Source organism: Myiozetetes cayanensis, unplaced genomic scaffold, assembly GCF_022539395.1.
Source record: "Myiozetetes cayanensis isolate MyiCay16 unplaced genomic scaffold, myiCay2020 scf1, whole genome shotgun sequence".
Lineage (NCBI taxonomy): Eukaryota > Metazoa > Chordata > Aves > Passeriformes > Tyrannidae > Myiozetetes > Myiozetetes cayanensis.
Genome location: NW_026086604.1, coordinates 60,111,118 through 60,133,681, shown reverse-complemented (window position 1 = coordinate 60,133,681; position 22,564 = coordinate 60,111,118). Strand labels below are relative to the sequence as shown.

The 22,564-nt window shown below is 38.5% G+C and overlaps 2 protein-coding genes across 4 annotated transcripts in view; one reads left to right on the top strand and one right to left on the bottom strand.

Annotated features, from left to right (window-relative positions):
- The window catches only part of TEX10 (testis expressed 10), a 52,859-nt gene extending 52,434 nt beyond the window's left edge, over positions 1–425 (top strand). The window contains exon 15 of the mRNA XM_050331082.1: positions 190–425. Within this exon, the coding sequence (XP_050187039.1) occupies positions 190–303 (114 nt within the window). The 3' untranslated portion in view covers positions 304–425. The remainder of the gene's footprint in view (positions 1–189) is intronic.
- A 57-nt stretch (positions 426–482) lies between these two features.
- The window catches only part of INVS (inversin), a 92,737-nt gene continuing 70,655 nt past the window's right edge, over positions 483–22,564 (bottom strand). For all 3 annotated transcript variants that reach the window (XM_050331056.1, XM_050331063.1, XM_050331071.1), the window contains 5 exons: positions 15,995–16,296; positions 11,745–12,546; positions 5,144–5,376; positions 4,365–4,445; positions 483–1,562 (listed from right to left, as the gene is read on the bottom strand). In XM_050331056.1, the coding sequence (XP_050187013.1) occupies positions 1,447–1,562; positions 4,365–4,445; positions 5,144–5,376; positions 11,745–12,546; positions 15,995–16,296 (1,534 nt within the window). In that variant the 3' untranslated portion in view covers positions 483–1,446. The remainder of the gene's footprint in view (positions 1,563–4,364; positions 4,446–5,143; positions 5,377–11,744; positions 12,547–15,994; positions 16,297–22,564) is intronic.

The following is a 22,564-nucleotide window of genomic DNA, read 5'->3' as shown; positions in this document are numbered from 1 at the left end:
TAGTGTACCCCATCAAAGACGTACCATGTTGAAATGTTTAAGTGAGGAGAACAGTGTTGCTGTGTGCAGGGGAACAAGGCTGTCTTGGACCTTTAACAGCGATAACCTGATTAACTGTAAAAACAAAGCAAAGTTTTGCAAGTGCTGCTGGGGAAACTTGAGTTTTACCTTTTTTCTCCTTCTTCGTAGACACTGAAGAGCGGTGAAGTTCAAGAGCAGTGGCTAACAGACCTCCATTACTGTTTCAACATCTACCTTGCCTCTCATCCCCAGACACCTGGCCCTATAAATGCGGTATATTAAAGAGGTCGAACTGCATTTATTGTAAAGCATTTACTTCTATTTAGTTTTGAATGGAAGATGTTGGAACAAAGCTTGTCAATTTTTTTGTAAGTGAAACAATAAAAATTTTACAGAGAACTGCATACCTCTATTGTCTGTCCTTTCAAGCAAGTAGATGTTACTGGAAGGTGTTCTAATAGATGTGGTGACCACAGTGAGGGGTGTTAAAGAAAATCCAGTCTCCTTGAAGCTTGCAGAGAAACAGACTTATATTGAATCTGGTCATCCACTACTTTGAAGCATCATATTAAAAAACCTCAAAGTTATGTAATACTAACTAGAAGAAAAAAATAGAAAACAATATATTTGAAACTAGAGTAATATTTTTTATTTTTGCTGAGTTCATATTTTTTAAATACTTTGTGCAAGGTAAATACTGTACACTGTGGCAGCTGCAAAACTATTAAAAGAAATATTTTTTTTTCCTAGAACAGGAACCTTTTATTTTTTTTTCTTTCTGTAGAAACTCTTTTCGTGCATGTAGAAAAATAGTTATCTTGAAGAGTAGAAGATGCACCCCCTAAGAGTTTCCATAGGTTGTGAAAGCAGTTTACTTGCTGAGTGCTTCTTGTCAGCATCTCTACTTTTCCCTCCAAATCCATAGTTAGCTAAAAACAATTGTTTCTTTTGTACAGAAGTGGAGCACGAAGGCTGTTCTTCCATTCCTGTTTGGATTTTGAAATTAGTTTAATAAATTTGAGGTGAAATAATACAGCAGTCTTTCAGAACTATTAGAGTTTTAGTAAGTTTTCCTTCTCCTTTGAAACTGTGTTTGAACACATTTAACATTCCTACTTTTTTTACAAGGGAAAGCTTTGGTAGCCCCTGCAAGGCTATTGTAATGCTGGGCTTAGTGCTTCATTTTTTGTTTCCAAATGCAATTCAGATTCCATCCTGTGTTGGTAAAGAAATTAACAGTTGCATTTAAAAACTAATTTGTACACAAAATGACTCCAACTCCTTAGAAGTCTTCTTGGCATGTAATACGGAGATAATACAAAACTGAAAACGTGTTCAAGTTTAATATGTTGTGGATGGCTTATACATTATGAAAGATAACAATTGTACTGGAATGGATTTTAAATTCCAAACATTTGGTTCTGCTTAGTGCTTGAGTCTTGTATTTTTTGATTTTGCAGCAGTGGTTGGTCTCATGTTGTATGAAAATTGTTTTGATTTTCCCACGTTCTCCAGCAAATTAACACACTGTAGGTTGTTTACTGTAAAAGAACAAAATGGTTTTGATGAGTGACTCTAGAGGATGAAAAGTTTCATCTACACTGCATTCTGGATTTCATAAACAATGAATCTACTGAACATGCCTTTTTTCCTGGCATCTCACTGTTGATTGCCTGTAAATAGTTTGATTTCTGTGGCACCCGGTACAGCTTGCACAGAACATTGCTGCTGCGTGTGTTGGACTTCAGCAACCTGTAGTGGTGGAGCTTAACTCCACATTTACCCTCATAAATGTATGAAGGCTTCCAGACTAACACACTGCTCTTGGCTGTTTGCTGAAGAGCAGCAAGAAGATTTGTTGAGCAATATTTAGCAACATTAGGTGGGCTGTTTCTAGAAAGTAGGGGAAACTAGACCAGGGTTAAAGTAAGTAATCTTTGAATTATTAGAAAGCAAGAATCAATGTCATCTGACCATCTTTCTCACGTTTGAGTCTGGCTGAATGTCTGGGCTCATGCAATGTTTTTATTTCCTGTAATCTGCTTCTAATAATATGCATGTTTTCCTTTCCCAGTTTTGTAAAGATTAGCCACAAACATTTCAGTGCTTTATCCCCTTCCAGTCACGGTACTTCCAAATCTGAATGTTTCATTGAGGGTGTGAACCTAGCACATCTTAAAGGACTTCTTTCTAACGCCAAGAGTTGCAAAATGTCCTTCTTTACAACTCTGAAGACACTTTAATGTCTACAGTGAAACAAAAAAAAACCAGGCTGTCTGGCCTGCTGCAGACAGACTCTTTACCATTTGCTAAATTGATACAAGGCATCTATTTAATAAATAAAAAAAAAACAAAACAAAACCAAAAACAACAACTTAAAAAGGGAACAAATTCCAGGTTCTGAAATGTTTTAATGGTAACAATCTAAAAGGCCCTAGTTGCCAGAATATTCTGAAGCACCTATCCAATATCTGCATATCCCATTGCATGCCTTACTTGCTGCCTGCCTTACTTATTTGTACATTTCCTTTGAATACCTTCTGCATATTCCCCCTTTAAAAGTGTTTAACTGAGTTTGGTAGAGATTTGTCACCGCACACTTCTTCCACTACCTGTATGAACACTAAAGCTAGGGCTGACAGTCAGTCTTCACCTTCCCAGATGTACCTTCTGCAAGAGAAGAATCAAACTGAACAGTCCATTCTGACCTACTCCAGGCACCTACGTCAGAAACGGAGTATCTGGCATTAGCCACTGACAGCTCTGAACTTTTCCAACAAACGTAATGTTGTCATGCACAAAGGCAGTCAGATGAAAAACATGTTATTGTCTTTTAAGTAAGGGCTAAAGTTCCCTGAGCTCCTATTAGGTGAATAAAAGTAGGTAGTGTTCTAAAGGAACTGGGCAGAGTTCCTATCACTATCCTATTCGTCACCAAGTTATGAAAGCAAAGGACACTCAAACCTCAAAAGAAAGCCTTTTTATTTCAGAAGACAGGGAGATCTGTTGTCCTGAAAAGTTAAAGAAGCATTATTTGCTAAAGCTCTTTTAAAATTTAGATTCATATCTGCATGAAGAGGTGGCAATCAAACACCTGTCTGGTCGTGCCTCTTAATTAAAACAGTTCTCAGTGAAAGAAGAAAGCCTCTGTCTCTTAGTGAGTCAGAAACTCACCTACAGTTCTAGCAAACTCAAGGATAGGTCCACTGTCGGATTTCCTTCTGACTTCATAGTTTTGTTAAACTAGTTGGAAAATGTATTTTACTTCCTTTTGCAAATTACCTGAACTGCTGTCTCCCTGAAGTGCTTGCTTAGTTCCTGTCTACTTGTGTCCTGCCTCTGAGCCATCAGTGTAGTACAGCCATGAAGACCAAATGCCCAACAAGGCACTAAATCTTGACATGGTGAAGCACTAACATTACTACACCTCCCAACCCCAACAAGTAAGCACATAATAGACTTGAAAAAGTCTTTAAAATGGCATCCTAAAGAAGTAGGAGAGATGACCGTGTAGCTTAATTTTTAAAGCCAGCTGTCAATTAATACCACATGCATGAAAGTTCCAGTCTTTAATGACCCCAGTAATACTTCTACAATCTCAGTTCTTTGATGCTATTCTGTCTCACATGGTGTGGCCCCTGTCTGCCAGCATGGCTTGACAGTCCTGATTGTGCCAACCCTACTGCCCTAATACCAGACATAACACTGCAGTTGCAAACAGACCTGGTAATGACAATGTGGCTTCTGAATTAAGGAGAAAAATAAGTGCATGATTTTTGTTAGAGCCTTAAAACTTACTGCAAGCAAAATTCTATGAAATAACCAAAGCTCCATGCCCAGCACAGGAACCCCATTATGACATTTTAAAAGAAAGGGCAGAGATCAGATGAGTAGCTTTGGATTTTCAAGTTGTCACCTCTGCATTAAAGCATGTATTTGTAAAAAACAGGTGTGTAAATTCTTGGCACATCTAGCATTCTTTAGTTCTACAGGACTAGTAAATATTTGTGCTGCTGAACCCAAGTATGAACATCTGTCAGCAGTTTTAACCACAGGTGAATGTTATCTGCCTTAGCATTGTACAAGTCCATTATGTGAAGGTCTTTCCTAGTAATAGCCCAGTGAAAACAGGTTTTCATCTAAATGTTTCAACATAAGAATAAAAGTGCAATGCTTAAGTAAGTAAGTCCAAAAGCAGTGAAAGAAAGAGCGCGCAATCACGACAGTTTGGTTGTATTTTGAAAGGAGAGCCCAGTCCTTAAACAGATTTTTTTTCTTTTCTAAGAAGAAACCGGTCTTGTATATATAAGCATTAAAGTATTCTTAAAATGGATGCGTCCTACCTGAGACCAGCTGCACATCAGAAAATTTCAGCTTAGAAGGAGATCTCGTTGACTGACACGCTTTGCCTTCCTGAGAACGCCCTTTAACAAACAATATGAACAGCTCTGCATTTATTCACGTAAACGTGGTTATGTAAAGCTACAAACGATTTCAATAAGCTACAGCATTATTTTATCCTAAAAATTATTCCCATTTATGATGAGGAAACTCATGAGACATTCTATATAATAGAAAATTGTGACAACAATTGTACCATGCACATTCAGGCACAATGCAAAGCAGTGCAGAGTCACTATAAAAGACAATCTTTCCATAAAGACCACTTATCTTCAAACAAGAAAGCTGTTAACATGAACATACTTTTCAAATGGAAATATTTTAAAAACAACACAAAACAACAAAAAAAGTTAAAAATAATGCTTAAAAAACTTGAAACCAGGATCCATGCATGGATACAGCCTGCTATTCCCAGTTTAACTGCTTTGTTCTGTTTCCACATTGATATATGTGCGCAGCTCTGGCAACGGAATTATTTGGTTGCTCAAGACCTGTGCTGAAAGAATGCTTTAGCAGCAGCCATTTTAAATCACAGAGTTGTTGTTTGGTTTTTTTAACCTGAAAAAGAAACAAAATTACCCAGAACTCCTGAGATTAAGACTAATTTTTATAAATAGTTGAAATCCCTAACAATTAGGTAAGAAGCGAGTAGACGAATACACTCTGTTATAAAAATAAAAGCTTAGTTATTTAAAATAAAGTGTAGTGAAGAGAAAATTACCATATATCTGCTTTAGGATGGACTGCTTGCTGGGTTTTATGGCTGAGCTGGTTTTGTTTACAGATTTGAGATTTTTACATGAAGGAACTGATTTCAGCAGGCCATGGTTCAGCTGTTTCTTCCAAGCAACCTGAATGAAGAAGGCAGCTGTCTCTTGTCTCCATTTGTCTTCATCTTCCTTGCACTGCCGCTTAGCACTAAGAAGCTGAAACAACTCCTGTCTTAGCTGGTAACTAGAGAGCAGAAAAGAGAAGAGCACTTGTTTTAGGTGACCTGTTTTAACTTCCGTGCTTTCCACGCATCAGTTCACATGGTGGATTACATGAGTAACTGGGAAAACAGAACTCCCACTGATGTGCCAAGTCGTTTGGATGAGAAATGTTTGCTCAGAAGAAAAAGTAGGAGTTGGGTTCAATTTTGGATGCATCCATTATTTCACACAGTTCGTAAAGATCTGGCATTACAGGTATCAAAAGTTACAGTGCTTCAACATCAGCTTATCAGCTGCTTTATAAATAGAAAATCAGCAGAAGAAAAAAAACTATAAATATTTATGATAACAGTACAATCAATACTGCTTCCTCATTTTCGCTATATTCACAGCTTAGTAACACCAAACTTTCTCGAGTGCCTCACCACTCGAGTGTTCTCAGTCAATCAGTGCAAAAGATAAACCCAAGTCTACTTCCAATGGGTTCAATTGCACATTTCCTCTACAGAAAACTGAGCTGCTTTCCATCCCTCCCCGAAGATGCTCCCCTCACCTTGTTTTCAGCAATCTGTGTTTTAGCCCTTCCCTTCAAAGGCTCCCTCCCTGTCTTCTGACCCGGACTCGATCTGTGACACACAGTCACAGCCCTCTGCCAAGTGGCAGCGGCAGATTATCTGTCCTTCTTCACACTCCCCTCACACTCTGGTGGCAAATGGCACCAGCAATGAGGAGTTGTTTGTTTTGGTTTTCCTTCCCTGGATCGGACATAAGTATTCAATCGGATATTGGCATTTCACACTCACAAATCAATTAGTTGGCCTAGCAGTTAACTCTGAATCTTCCCAGTACAAACCTGTCACAAATGAACACTGAGTAACGCTTGTAAAATATTAATTATCAGTGTTTGGTAAGGGGCCAAACCACATTGATCGTCATCCCCTCTGGCATTCAAAATGCCCCAGTAAAGAGAATAAGAAAGGAGAGATAAAGAGCTGATTTTCTTCTGTTGCTCCATCTGCAATAAGTTCTAAATTAAAAGACAACACAACTAAACACAAATTATTTAAATATATGTTATAAGACAATGAACTGTATAATTCAAACAAAACAGCACCCATATACCAAAAAAAAGTACATAAAAGCACAATAGAATGCCAAAGGGGGATGATATGCTCAGTTACAGCCCAAATAATTTTAAACTTTCAATAAGCTTAGTAAATTACCTCTGTGAAATTTGCTGGGTGAGGCAAACATATTTAATCTTAATTTAGTGGAGCTTCGGAATTCAGGCATGTACTGTTATGCAGCTCATTAAAGAACATAACAAATGCAGGCAGCAACTTTATCTTACCAATGCCTGCAAGTTGAGAAGCACTGTATGAATTCAGAACGGGAGCATTACTGAGAGAAGAAAAAGATGATCCAGTTTTGTTAAAAATCATGTCACTTTTAACAATCACAGTGACTTCCTAACAGAACTTGAGCTAAGGATGGGTTAAGTGAATAGTGCTGCAGGAAAAACAATTGGGGAACTGTTTTATACTCGAGCAGAAAAGAATACTAAGCTACTGTCTTGGAATTCAGTAATTACTGCCAGAAGCCTTTGCTGATAGGGGAAATGACCCATTCACAGGCAGTCCACCTTTGCACCCCGCTGTGATTTCATGTTTGTAGAGAACTTCTGGTAGTTTTTAGCAACAAGAAAACAACTGCAGCTCTGACACTGAGAAGGTGTAGGCAGTTATCTTTGGAGCAAGGGCACAGTTTTTTAATTCAGCTCTCCCATAACAGATCATTTCTGATCCTGCTGAGAAAAAAAGAAGAATGGAACCAAGTTTGATCCAACATGAATCTGACATGGTGCCTTACAAAAATACCCAGTCAACTCAGTCAACAAAACTTCTGCACAAAGAAGAGATGTGGAATATACATGCAGAGTGACAAAGTGGCAAATGGTATTCACATTCACTGCTGCAGAAGCTCTAAAAAATTATTGCTGCTCAGAGTTATGCATACAGCAAGAGTATATACAAAAAAGTACAACTTCAGCTTGACTTCAGTGGGAGAACGACAGTGACAACAACCAACTTATTTCCAGCTTCTGTTGACTCACTGTGGACCCTGGAGAATGGTACAGGCCCTCAGTGCCCCCCATGAGAGAGCAAGACAGACACAGGATCCGTAAGCCTCGACAAGCAGGATAAGCAATTAACCTTTGGCAAGCCACACACCTTAGAGTACACTTTTGAGGACTACATTTATGAAGTTTTTAGATATGGGAATTGAAACATTCTCCTGAGAATGGCAAGGTTAAGTAGACCAGTACCACTATGTTGTTATGTTTACTTTCAATAAGCAAAACAAGACCATAAAATTTGCAGAGTGACACAAATGCATTTAATTTTAATTTAGAGAAATTCCAGAACTCAAGCACGTACTTCTTGTGTTTCTAACATAGAATTAGACATTGACAATGTGTAATTCTATTGCTGTCTACAAGAACATGCTACAGTGCAAGTTTGGACCAAAAGACAAACACGGGACCGAGTGGGACCCACACCACACAGTAAACACCTGCTTAAGAACTGTAATTTGGTGGACAGGGGATGGGAAGTTGGGTATTTCAGAATAACAGACGTATTAGAAGTCAGCACATACAGCTGCAGGAAACACAAACCACGACTTCTTGGCAGGCATGTGCCACCATCTGACTTGGGATCCATACCCTAAAGTACCCACACTGCCTCTTTTTTTTGAGACCTATATGAACTCTGCTTGAAAGGAAGAGGCAGAGCTCTCTTCTTTTTAAAACAAACATTAATACTGTGATAATGGAAATCAGGAGGAGGAAATCTGGTCCAGTTTCACAACTTTCTTCATCCATGTGAGTTTCACAACACTCAAGACTATAAGTTGAAGTTGAGCTTGAAAGTGTAAGCAGAAAAGACAGCACAGCTCGTGGGCAGTGAGCTTGGGAGAGAGAAGGCAGGAGGGAAGTTCTTCCTATCAGTGTAGTGCTCTCACCTCAGCATCACTGCCCAAAGAGCTGTTCTGTGTTCTGCCTCAAAACACTCACTGCAATAAATGCCTTGTGATATTGCTGCAAACTTTATGAATTCCATCAAAGCTCTAGCAACAGTAAACTGTCCACAGACATAATGAAATGACAGTGCAAAAACAGCCAAACTAATCTCTCCTGCTGTCCTGCAGAACTTACGATCTTCATTCATGTTATGTGAGTTTCGCAAACAGAGCAAATGTATTTATTTTTCATTATTAATCCTTTAAATAACAAATGTAATTTAAACAATCTTTAATTCCCACAATTTCCAAAATGCAAAGTGTTAGTGAAGTGCATGCACTTCTTGGAGAGATAGCACAACGTTGCTGTTTGGGAAGGTGGATTCTTTAGAAAGATCCATCCAAAATCTTTAAATAGTCAAAAGTGTAAATGGAATACAGATTTCTATGCAGGTAAGTTAGCTTAATGCAAGGGTTTAGATCCCAGTTCTTGTGAGGACATTTGCACAAGCACTCACTGCGCACTGTTTTGCTTTGACTTAAAGCCATGGCATGTGCCTACCCCTCTCTAAGGATTTTAAATCAATGTTAAGTGAAAACAGCAGAGCCTCCAGTAGCAGTAGTATCACTTGCAGATACACTCTCCTAACCTGCTCCTCACTTTAGCTTTTGGTATTCAAAATATTTCAACACATAAGACAAGAAGTCGGGATCTACATGAAAAAAGAAGGCCACGATGGGCATTGCCAACACTGAGCTGCTTAAAAAGCATTTGGAAGCAGCAGACAGAGATGACAAGCAGAAGCTGTGAAACCCTGGAGAACAAGCTGCTGTTTTGCTTTGGAGTTTGGAGTGGGCATGAGGAATGTAGCATGGAATCACAGAACCACAGAATGGTTTGGGTTGGAAGGGACTTCTAAAGACCATCTCATCCACCCTCCCTGCCATGGGCAGGGACACCTTCAACTGTCAGCCCCGTCCAACATGACTTGAACATTTCCAGGGATGGGGCATTCACCACCTCTGTGGGCAACCTGTTCCAGTGCCTCACCACCCCCCTCTTAAAAAACCTCCTCCTTATATCCAATCTAATCCTTCCTTCTGTTCATTTAGAAATGTTGCCCCTCATCCTGTCACTACCAGTCTTAGTTAAAAAGTCTTTCTCCATCTTTCTTACAATCTCCCTTTATGTATTCAAAAGCTGCAATCAGGTGTCTCTGTAGCCTTCTCTTCTCCAGGCTGAAGAACCTCAATTCTCTCAGCCTGTCTTCATCGGAGAGGTGTTTCATCCCTCTGACCATTTTTGTGGTCCTCCTTAGGACTTGCTCCCAACACCTCCATGTCTGTCTTGTACTAGGGATCCCAAAACTGGATGTATAAACAGCAGACAGAGAGCAAAGATGACAGAAGTGCAGAAATAGGTGATACTGTACAAGTCGAAATTTTCACCAAAAAAATTAATTCACCAAAAAAACATTCAAAATGAATACTGTGTTCCAAAATTTTAACTTTTCAGTGGAATGGGCATGTACTCATAAAAGCCAGTGTAACTTTTATATTCCAACAACAGTGAAGAGATAACCTGGAATATTACTGGATGTTAAATCCAGTCTTATGCTTGGAAATACTTGGACTGATCAATAAAAGAGCTGGAGTAAACAGAAGTATTCGCTGAGCCAACACAAATGTCTAAATGGCCACAATTTAGTTTAGGAACAAATGGACTGCCAGCCTGGACTACAGGGTGTCTGGTCTGGCGTCCCTTCCCTAGTAAAGTCAGTGTCAGCTCTTTCTGAGAATAGACGAGACTTCTTCAGGCTTTGCAAGTTACCTGGAAAAAGTAATGGGAGACATACCAGTTCTCAAAACTCCACAAAAAAGCGACTGGCAATGTTAGTGTCTTCACACCCTCGTGTTTTTTAAGATAGGAAAACACAGGTAACGCTTCACCTTGCAAAATAAGAAATGGGATTTTTTTTTAAGCCTGGAAGCAGTACTGAGAGCAGGCAGCACCATCTCACGACACTTTTATAGCTTTTCAGAGCTACGTAGTACTTGGCAAAAAAAGAGATCTTTTGTGCTGGCCCTGCTTGCTGAGGCCCTGAGGACACGCCACTGAGTGGCTGAACAGCCCAGGCTGGCTGCGGTGACAAGGAGAGGAGACCCTGATCCTTCAGGGAAGCTGAGTGCTTCCCTCCTGTTCTGCGCTACGGCAGAGCGGGTTGGATGCAGAGGCTGTCCTGCATTGGGAAGACAGCTAGTACTCTGCTCCTGGCACAGCAGGGGGGAAGAAACCGCCCCTCTGAACTCCGCCAGAAGGGAAGCAAAGCTTACAGCATGACCCAGAAGAAGGGAGATCTACCAGTAATCAGCATTCATTCTGCAGGCAGTTGGGCATTAAGTCCTGATTCTGCTGGTGTAGGAAACTTGCAGGTTTCCCAGGGACTAGGATAAAAGATGTTACTACCACTATATGCTCCCAGACATCCAACAGCTGCTCCCTTTGATACAGTTTGGCTGGGGGAACAATTTTTGCATCACTACTGAACTACACCATAGGGTGTGACAATTAAGCTCTGAAAGGAAATTGCCTGTTATTTTTAGTTTAGTCGAATACTAAGAAATATTACAGCATATAAGAAACTGTTAAACTAGTCAGTGATCTGTAAAGAATATTACTTAACATCAGCAATTTATAGTTTCCTGACTATTTTGATAAGATTTTAAATATTAAGGAGCATGTACTTTAACAATGACTGTATTTCTGAGGTTGAAACTCATGCATTCATGAAAGCAGGATAATGCTGTGGAAAGCACACACTCACTGGGATATCTCACTCTCTCCTGCCTCCCTCTTCTGTACAGCAGTCGCTCCTGCTTAATCAAGGTATTCAAACTAGCTTCAAGTTTTGGCAATTAATGTTCAAAGCTTCCAAACATCCTGTGGTTTGGTTATCCAGTTAAAAGTCAGATCAGAGTGCCTGTGTGTCAGTAACTGGTGGTAAAGGGTCTGGTTACAAAAATCTTTTCAGGAAGACCCCTGTTTCCCTACATGTGTAACTTTGCTAATGAACACAACGGCAGCGAACTCCAGGAAGAAATTATAATATCAGTGCTTGAAACAAGTTTAATAACTTTTCCAATTATTAAAAGTCATAACTTACCTTGCATTTTCTATGCAATTCTAATGTAATTCTAGGTGACTGGAACCCACTTCCCTTTGTTTGGTGGAAGGTTATTAAATGCCTCATTTAGCACTAGCAACGTCGTAAGCAAAAGGACCGAATAAAGCACATCGCCAACGAGCCTAATTTAATTTACATCTGCGTGTATCTCACTGTTCTCTAGCTACTGAAGCAGTAGTCTTACCTTCTCCACGACCTCTGTATGACTGTAGCAGCATAGTTCTTCTTCCGAAACAGCTCTTTTCTTTTTCTTTCTTTTTCTATGATCTGCATTCGAATCTCTACAGGGATTAGTTCAATATTTGTACTTTGCCACGCGACAGAACATAATTGATCATCTGTGTTCCTGGATCCAATTACGCCTGTTTTTTCCAAGTTCAAACTGTCACCAGGAGCAGGACAGGCTACTGGGTTTCTTGGCACAGTTCCAGTAGGTTCTGCCCCGGCAGACAATAATGGGGAAGCCTTCTTTGCTAATTCGTTATTTCCCGCTTTGTCAGTTCGTTCCACAGCATGCACGCTGTCGTTTCTGGTGTTTACAAATACTGTTCTGGCACTTCCTGGTCTACTGGAACCAGCTGGTGAACATCGCTTATCATTTACCTCTTTACTTCTGGATTTCTGCCGATGTCTTTTGCCTTTGGAAGAAGCTTCACACTGTTTTGAGTTTCTCACAGCCCCACCAGCACAAGTGACGTCGCAGAAGAATGCAGCCGTTCCCTCACAATGGTCCCTCTTGCCAGATGAGGGCTGACTTGGATCCCTTAATTTTTCCCCAACACTAGCAGACCTACAAGTAGAAGTAGTAAGCCTTCTGCTCCTCCGGGACACTGTGGTGTCAACAGTGTGCTCCCTGTGCTTTTCTCCGTTCAGTTCTGTAGCAGCTGCAACCTGATGTTTCACTTCAACTTTTGTTCCCTCTTTCGCTTTGTCAACATGGAAATGGACACAACTTGACTTGCTTTTGACAGGTTTCCTCGATGAATCTTTGGACAGAGAAACAGAAGCCAACTTTTAGTCTCTGACCCAGTACAACATAGTTTAGTTCTCTAGATTTTTTTGCTCAGTTACCTTTGAGACACACTAGGATTTACTTAAATGAAGAAAAAAAAAGTAAGCAGGAAGGATCAAAAGAGGAAATGACTGCATGTAACAGTAGAGTCCCAAACTTCTTTATTTGCTTACTGTTTTACAAACAATTGTCTTACTCGCATTACACTGGAGTTAAAAAAAAGTTCCCAGGGAGAAACTATTTCTTCACCAACCTGATTGTACAGGTGTTCTCCCAAGAAACCAGCTTACCGTGTGACACAGGAATGCAGCCCCATAAACTCACCTGCTCATTCCAGGTAACTGGAACACCGTAAGTGACCGTCACTGTTTCAAGATTTTTTGCCAAATTCCAGCTGCAGCCACTCTGTATTCTGACACACAGGATTACCCACTGACCCAGGGAACCCAAAGCCCTTGGCTTCTCAGTACTCCCTTGACATCCTGAACAAAAGTGTGAGTCCTTCCCATTCCTCCCTTGCTGCTGTGTGATAACTGCTTCTAAACACTCTTGTGAGGATGACTCAGAAGCCAGAGTGGAGAGCAAAACTAAAATTCTCCCATCATCCACCCACCTTCCATTCTGTTTGGAAACTTAAAAGGACATGGAGAAAATAAAGCAGACGGGATGAAATGTAACAAATAGACAGGATGTCACAGTGTAGGTAGGAGGGGAAAAAGTAAAGAAAGAGATCTTTGATACCCTGCAACCACAGAAAATATTCTGGATCATCCAAAACCTGGTGAAACCATGCTATATTTACGCTCACTGTAATGCCTTTACAGGATACTCTTGACTGGATAACCGAGTATGGCACTCTGAACAGATTCATTCTGAACTCTCCAAAAGCCACTACTTGGTTTGCACATGCAGCACTGTGAGACTTTGAGACTTCAACCGTGAGACATTCGTATGGGCAAAACTTCCCCATCTGAACAACTGGGTATCTGGATAATGGAAAAAACTCCATGATTTAACTATTCCAGCATCGTCTTTTGACATGGAAATAAACTTTCTTAGGAAGACCAAGCAATAACAAGTACAGAGCACAAAATGCAAACCTATCTGTTTATTCCACAATTAAGGCAAGAGAAATAACATACACAGGATGGAGGGTTTATCCGTGGAAAGCAGATTGGAAAAGATCCACCAACTAAATCACATTTTTCACAGCCCAAAGGGTCTAAATCCATATTTAATTCCAATAAAATGACCAATGAAGTCCATTAAAGTTTTGGTCGCAAGAGGATTGATTAAAACACCTAATGAGAACCAATTATAGAACTCCATGATTTGATCCTTGTTGCATCAACTTTCCTGAATTGCTATTTCAATAACAAAAGGAGAACACGTACCTAAAAATGACATGGCATTATTTCAAACACTGTTTGGACTGGGCAAGAGGGGGCTTTCTTTACAATCTCTGAAGGTAAAACCAGTCTTACCATAGCAAGAAGTACATGTTACAGATTCTCAGAAGAACCTTGAGTAAAGACTTATTCTCTTCATGTTCAACATTCATGGTAAAGAAAGTTGATCAACAATAGCAGCAAATTTTCTATTTATAATTCTATATTTTGCAGAAATTATATTCTGCTTTTAAAGATACATTGAAGAGCAAAAAAAAATATTTAGGCAATAGGCTACATGGTTTTAAAATGTTACTTGTAGAACCATCAACACAGAAAAATTATTCTGGCATAGTTACATCAGGAAATATCCAACTTCAGGGAAGCCTTCACTCAGTAGTCCAACCTGCGTGCTGATGGCATTTGCTGCTAGTTTGAATTCCCTAGCTTACTGTGAAGGGTAGTGGGGACAACTGATCATTAACGTACTTTTTCAAATATAAGTATCAATACCAGAGTCCTCTGCAGTAAATTTCACAAATTCAGTCCTGATCTCTGCAGTCAGTTTAACTCTATATCCCATGTTTCCCATAAACCGCCTACTACCTACTTCCTTAGGTTACTGTCTCAGTGCAAAATCATTATATTTGTTCCAAGAAACAGTGAATGTCTGACTAATGCAATGCAGTTTTCATTGTGATAACTAATGGTAGATTTTGGCTAAAAATGGATTGTGGAGTCAGTAAAAGAAAAGGCTGATAGTTCCTGTTTTATTGTTTCTTTGGCCTTCTCCTTCTCTTCTTACTCCTTCACTGTTGTAATCCTCCCCACATCTTTATTTCTCCTTTCCCTTTTTTCCATACTTACTCATTTTCTCCTCATTATGTTCAATACAATTATTCATTTTTTGTTTGGAAACCACTGTTTCTGATTATTCTCATGGGTTTTACTTTGCCAGCTGAATATTTTCACTAATATAAAGTTAATGCACATGCTGGTAAAGCTTGCTGGGATTTTTAACACCTATTTATCATTATTTAGCTATCACAGTGTATGTTAGGATAAGATATGTCTGCTTTTATTTTAACAATATAGTTAAGTATTCTGTTTACCAATGTATTTCCATGTAAAAGCTAAAGAAATCTAGGCAAAATGATCCAGTAGAAAAGGCTCTTTCCCTTTCTTTTCTTTTGGATTATTATACTATACTGATTAGCAGAACTGCCACAGGGAATAGCAGCAATTTTACACTTGAGGAATTCTAGTAACTTACCTTAAATAAACTACTTTTCCAATTTTTGCTTTCAGTGATAATAAAGATGCTTTAACATTACCAGTTTTGAAATATTTCAGCTATGGGCTACTATAACTGGCTGAAGTCAGAACTGACTGAAATGTTATTAAAATGTGTTTCTCATAAAACTACAAAGAAGTGGTCAAGAATTATGATAAACTGATGATACATTTACAGATAGAAAAAAAGAGTACGGCAGGGCAAGAAAAGTAACAGAAGTTCTGACACATTTCATAGTACAGTTTCTAAATTCTCACTTCTCAGAAAATATCTTTGAATGTTCTCAACAAGAGGACTTCAGAGACAAAGCACAGGAGAACCCAGTCGTGGAAAATGAAGGTGACTGAACAGTTCCCCATGGAAACTAGAAATGTCACTTTCAACAATTTTATACTTATTTTAATCTTATTTAAAACCAAGAGTTACCATTTCTCCATTAACATTCTTCAAGTATACCACAGATATGTCAAATACCTTCAATCTTATTTTCTCCAAAGAGTGTAACCAATAGAACTGCCAACAACCTGTTCTCTCACATTTTAGGTATTTTTACAGACACTGTACATGCCGGTGTTTTTGACTACTTCACACAGAGTAAAAGAATCTGTATCTAATTCTATCCTGGATGAATTACTTAAGAATAAGAAATTATAGACAGACAATACAGGTCCTATATATAAAACACCCCCAGACCTGGACAAAACAGATAACCAGGACAACTAAAAAAAAAGTTCACAAACCTTGGCTGACTTTATGACCTTCACTCTGAGGCTCTGCTGGCGGGCAACTCTCCTTTGGGGTCCCTTTGTTGTGAGAAGCTTTAGGTGAACCTCTGCTGCTTCTCCCTGGTTGAATTTGTGAAGTGTCGAGGGACAGAAGTCTCTTACTCTGTGTATCAGCTGGTTTGTTGGGTAACTGTGGGACACTGGTGGTCTTCTCTCGATTTGCAGGGCTCTGTTGTACTCGAAACTTGCTTTGTTCCATGTTCTGCATCCCTTTCTGTAGTTTGGCTTCTTTTCTCTTACTCTCCTCTTCACGTTTCCTGCAATTATAGTCAATACCATAAGAATTTCAAAGACAAAATTTTCTGAGCAAGTATCTAAGTTAAACACATTCCTCTCTAAAAATCTGACAATGCCACAATAAAACCTTGACTGTAACATCTTTTTCATGAGAAAAGGACACCTATTGCACTGAAATGTCTTAGGTTGGTCCAAAACAATTACAGACTTGCAGCTACAGCCTAATGAAGGTTAAGTTCTTGTCAGTCATCTGCCCATTCAGTTTCCAGTGGTTTTAACTGATTTTAAAATACTCACTTGTTTTAAAAACAATTATATTTAGGGGGGTTTATAAATATACAAAAATTAAAAGTAGGATTTTGAAAATAATTATGATACTAACAACTATGTTTTCAATTAGCAATGAGCAAAGTTTTCATATAAGTAGTAAAGTAATGCACTGTATCTGAAAATCAAAAAAGTTTAGCAAAAGACTAATCTCTTTGACAATTATTTTTTCATACTTAACTGTGTCATAATTGATACAGACAATTATAAACCAACTTCCAACTAGCTACTGCTAGTAACTTGCTTCTATATATTTATCACTGCTAGGTAATTAATTTATTTTACATAAACATATGCCATACAAATTATAAACACTGAAAATATGAGATCTGAATTAAAAACTTATGTGCATATAGTATGCCATTACGTTTATGACATTTGGATTTCAAAAATGAAAGGAATCATGTCTCTCTTAAATAGCGTAGACATAACACAGAATTTTGGACAAAGTAACGAAAGACGCATCTGTTGAATAAAATTTTGCAGCCTGTTTTGAAAAGTGGGTTATCATTGAACTTTATCTTTTAAATTCTTTTTTTCTACCAAGCAGGATAAACCCAATAGCACATAGCAAATGTTACACACCTACCTACCACTGAATTTGTTTTTATAAATTAAGCACTGGTTGCTAGATGAAGTGACACTTTTCCTGTCGGAACGGACAGGCGGTAAATGTCGTATCATGTAGCTGCCCGATATTTTAACTTGCTTCCAGTGCTACAACATAGTTTGCAGACTGTTGCCACATTATCTCTCGGCACGGCGTATGACAGGTTAGTTATGCAGCGTGCCAGCCCCAGTTCCCGCGAGCCGCATCAATGCCAGCGCGTGTCACCGCAGCGTGAGCTGCCAGGGAGAAGGCTTAACTTTATCTGTCAGTACTATCTTATCCAGTATGCTCTGCAGAAGGAGCTGATTGAACTTTGCACCTGAAAAGCTGCTAATTGATCTAAAAGAACACACTCCTAGCAGCCTGAGGTTCAGTATTCCCTCTGGCATGGAAAAAAAGTGGCTAGTTTCAGACAATATTGGCATTCCACAACCGGACTATATGGGGATGTTGGGTTTGTGTACAGTATAGATCCCACTGCCATTACTGAGCCATTTCAGCTGATAAATCAGATCTTACTATTCACAGAATAGTAATTTTCTTTTCTTCACAAGAATCAAGCAGCCTATTACCAATGTCCTCCGTTCAGGGTATTAGAAAAGGAAGCATGAGATACACAATCACAAGCGTGATACACAACCAAGCCAGAGTGGCCTGCACTCCTCTGATGAGCCGATCAACTCAAAACAATAACTTCAGCAATATACCAAGTGTTATGGAAATGACACGGGACCAGAAAACGAGAAGTAAAAGGGGATTTTTTTAAAAAGTTTTTGTTTGTGTGCTAAAATTTTTCAGATTAAACTGAAGAAATAATACAGGGAAGGGATTTCAAAGCTTCCACTTCATAGACCATCATCCTAATTGTCACAGTAGATGTTGGTTGATTAACAGACTCACAAATAAGTAAGGGCCTCTCCTTGTGTTTTGCTTTATTTAATCAGAAATTCAGTTTGTATTACAATGAGGGATATATTTGAGATTAATTTTTTCAAGTTTTACTGTTGTCTAAGTTGACAGACTATGTTTTGCTAACAAGTAAAGGAAGTAGACAAGTTCCTAACTTAAGGGCTCTCAGTCATCCTCAGGACGTTCTGGCGACTCAGCAGGATCCAATTTGGGCTCTAAAGTTAGACATCTACAGCTCAACAGTGATAGTAGAGCTGGCAAGCCAATATTTTCCACTGTAAATGCAACAGAATTTTGTCCTGAATGGCCATAAATTTGTATTTTGTTGCAAAAGCAAATGAATGAAAACGGAGCCTTTAGCAGATGGTAAGGAACAGTTTCAGCCTTACACATTTGTGAAGACACAGAGATGCTCTGAATTTTTGATCCTGCTCATGTGAATTCAACCTTTACTATTTTGTCAAGAACACTTTACTTTTTTATCTACTCACTGGGTAATGTTTTAAATTTAGAACATGTTCACGTACCCGGACAGCATTTTCAAATTTATGCTTGGGGCAGGGGGGGGAAGTTACTAAAAAAATTTAAACTGAAAATAGATCTCCAGGTATGATCCTACTGCTGGTGAAGCTTTATCTGGAGTAAGAGGAGTTGTATTTCATGTTGTGTAAACAGCCACCCCTGCTACAGCATGTTGATGTTTTTTAAAAGCATGACACTGCTGACTCATCACATGTTCAGCTTCTGATCTACTGTAGTCTTTTAAAGAGATAGTCCTTAATAAAATCCTTAATAAAAATGATAAGACAACTGTTAATTTCTGTCCAGCATTCTTATGTTGACTGATCTTTCCAAATGTGTAGAGCAGTCCATTTGTCCTTACCTGACTATTTATTTTTTCTTCAGACATTCCTCACATGTCTTTTAACACCATTCTGATTTCAAATTTAGTCTTCAATGTGCTTACAGTCTTCAGCAACTCGGTGCTATTCTCAAATTTGACATTTTATTTTTTAACTGAAAATACAGATTCATAATGGATTTACTTGAAATTCTCATCAATATACACTTGCAGTTTAAGGGTGAGAAATGAGAAATTTTCCATGAGAAAGTATGAAAACTTCAGGCAAGTCTGAACGACGGCTACGGTTTCTTCATGGCCACAAAACTTGTTATTCTGACACAAACAAAAATTGAGTTGGTTTGATATAAATTCTTTTGAAGGAAAAAAAAAAAGACATGAAACACTTCAGCCTTCTTAGCATCACTTGCAGGCCAACTCTTTCTTTACTCTTCCTTTTACCATGAGTGTGATTACAATGGTTTATTGTGATACGTCACATTCCTTGTCAATTCTTCTTATTTTGCACCTCAATTTGTTTATGTTCTTATTACCCTCAGTTTTAGTAATTACACCGAATTTCCACTGTGTGCGTTCCATTTTCAGGTTGCTGAAGAACTCATTAGTTTCTCTGTTGCTACACTCCCCTTTTTTTCCTCAGCATTCAGGCCTTATAACCAGTTTTTTGAAAAACTTCATAATCTACTTGTCTTGGTGCTTGAACATTTTTCTAAATCTTTCTGAAGGCTGTTTAATTGACCTGTTTATTTTCTTACTGTTCCTCTTTTCTTAAACATCACAAGTTACTTACTCTTACCCACTTTCTTCACCCCCTTTCACATCCACATCCACACTCAATCTGTTTCCTCCAACTGGTCAGAATGAAAACCAGAAACACGGTATCAGGAACTCATTCTGAGAAACTGAATGGGAAGGTGAACAAGTGAGTGCCTGTCTTTCTCAGGGACCAAAGTGATAACAACCAGAATACAGTTTCCCAGATTGTTCTTCTGTCCCCTTTTGAAGCTGGGTACAACATTTGCTTTCCTCCAATCATAGGGGACCTCCCGTAGTATCTGTGATCTTTCAAGGAGGTTGGAAAGTGGCCTTTTAAGGGCATCAGTTAGTTCTTTCTCTACCCTTGGATGCAGCCAATCTAGTCCCATGGACTTGTCTGGGCTGAGTTCTCTCAAGCCACCCTTGACTTAATCCTCATTCACAGCTAGTAGTTCTCCTCCTCCTTGAAACACTTCTCTAAGAAAATAGACCTGGGAGAGCTTCTTCTGGAAGACCGAAAAGAAGAATACATTGAGCGCTTCTGACACACCTAGGCCTGTTGTCACTAAATGCACCATTTGGCAACAGCCCCACATATTCCTTGCTCAACCTTTTAGTAATGTATTACTACTTTTATTATTGTAGAAGCAGAAATCCACCTTGTTACCTGCAACATCCCTTTAAAACCTCAACTCCATTTGAGTTCTGGTGTTTATGATACCACCTCTACATGGCCAACCAACGTTTTTACACTCTGTCCTTTCGCAGTCTGTCCCTGCTTCTACCTCCTGTATACTGCCTTTTTACATTTGAACTCTGCTCATGGCTTTCCTGCCAACCCAAGCTGGTCTCCTGATACATATCTTTGCTCAATGACATAGTAGTGTGCACGTTGTTTTTGTCTGCAACAATCTTCATTTTATAAATTACCATTTCTTTGATATAGGAGAGAACATGGGAGAAAATGTTTGTATAGAAATAATTCACAGGCTTTGAATACAGTGAATGTAACTTCAGCAGAAAATTATACAGGTACAAGATGCTGTCTGACTTTCAGTTAGGGTAAAAAAGGAAAAAAAAGAACAGGCTAATTAAAAACATGCTGATTTAAGAGTGATTTATCTTCGTGAAACCCTCTAAGATAACATATTAAAAGCAAGCTTTAAATACATACACTGAAATGGAGGGGGGGTGTGTTCAATCTAGGAGTTCACCATCATTCTGGATTCCCATAAAATGACCACTTTTATCTGGAGAGCAGATTTTTAAACATCAGTAGGGATATTAGTTTTTTTGTATGCAGCAACACCCCGGCCAATTTTAGCTGTGGAATGCACAGATGGGTACACAGAATGATGACAACATAATGTCCCCTTCAGTTTATTACAGATCATAAAATTGCAATTAAATAAAATTTGTGATGTGACAACCTGATTTGCTTGTATGCTCCAATTGTATTGTAATTCTGTTTTTATGGTATTTGGTACACAGAATTTGATTCTATTGTTTTCAAACAAATAACAAGAGCTAAGTAACTCTCAGAAAGTACATCAGAAACTCACAAAGGAAAACTATCACAAAAATACCCCCAAATTTCCATGAGGCAATTCTTTTCCATTTAATCTTTTAGATGGGGTATCATAGATTCCTCTAAAATTGACTGTCATCACAAAGGACAAAACTATCTCATTTGCTAAACTCAGTTGTGACCATACAGCAATACACAGAGTTCTCCATATTAAAAAGAAATACATAAAATACTTGGTATCTTTTCAAAGACAACTTCTCCATGCATGGTTTTGACTTCTACTGACTTCAGCAGAAAAGGCAAATAGTAGGAGGGCTACATGTTACAACTTCAGGATCTAAAGAAGTGAGCAAGAGATTAGTTATCTGATACTTCGAGCTTTGGTTCCTCCTGGGGAATAACAATTGTTATCCAGTATGGCAGTAACAATCAAACCCAGCGGAGGTCAGATTGGCCAGTTATGCAGAACATCAAACTACCAAATCTGATACAGAGTGGAGTGCAGCTGAATTTGTCTATGATACACAGATGCAGCAAAAATACCTCTAAGTGCAATAATTATGTGGCTTTTTCATATGACCTCTCTTTACAGAAATAATACTACAAAATCATGCAGAAATCCTTTCAGACTGTTACTTTTTTTCATTCCAGAGTCAGATTTCTTCAAGAGAAACCAGGTGCTAATTTCTTTTATTTCGTACTATGAATCTTAAGGATAAAGGCCAAGGAAGCAAAGCATTTTGATAATCATTTATGTACCTTCGGATTTTTTAATTTCACCACTTTGCTACCATTACTTCCTTTAAGCATGGTAGAAACTCAGTCAGAACCTACACATCTTGCTGATAACTATTTGAATTGCATATGTTAGTTATCCATAACCCAATATAACCAATTCATAGGAATTCTAATTCAAGACCAGAAAACACAAATGCAGAGAATGATACTGCCAAAACTGAAATTGCAAATAAATCCAAGATTTTGGTTTGCTAGAAAAGCACAATCTCCCGTGTAAAACATTAAGTTAAGCCTTACCAAACCAGGCTTTCCCTGTCTTGTTTTTTCATTTCCTTCAACCACATATTAATTTCTTTTCATAATGATAACAAGACTTGAGAATTCAATAATTACTTCCATTACATTAAAGTGATAAATGTTTTCCAAGTATTTTTATCATCATACAGAATATCAGGCAAAGATTCACGGAAACATGCTAGTTTCTCAGATTTTGGTATTTTGCCCTTTTCTTGTACACTATATAAAGTTTGTTACTTAAATTGGGATTATATGGAAAAT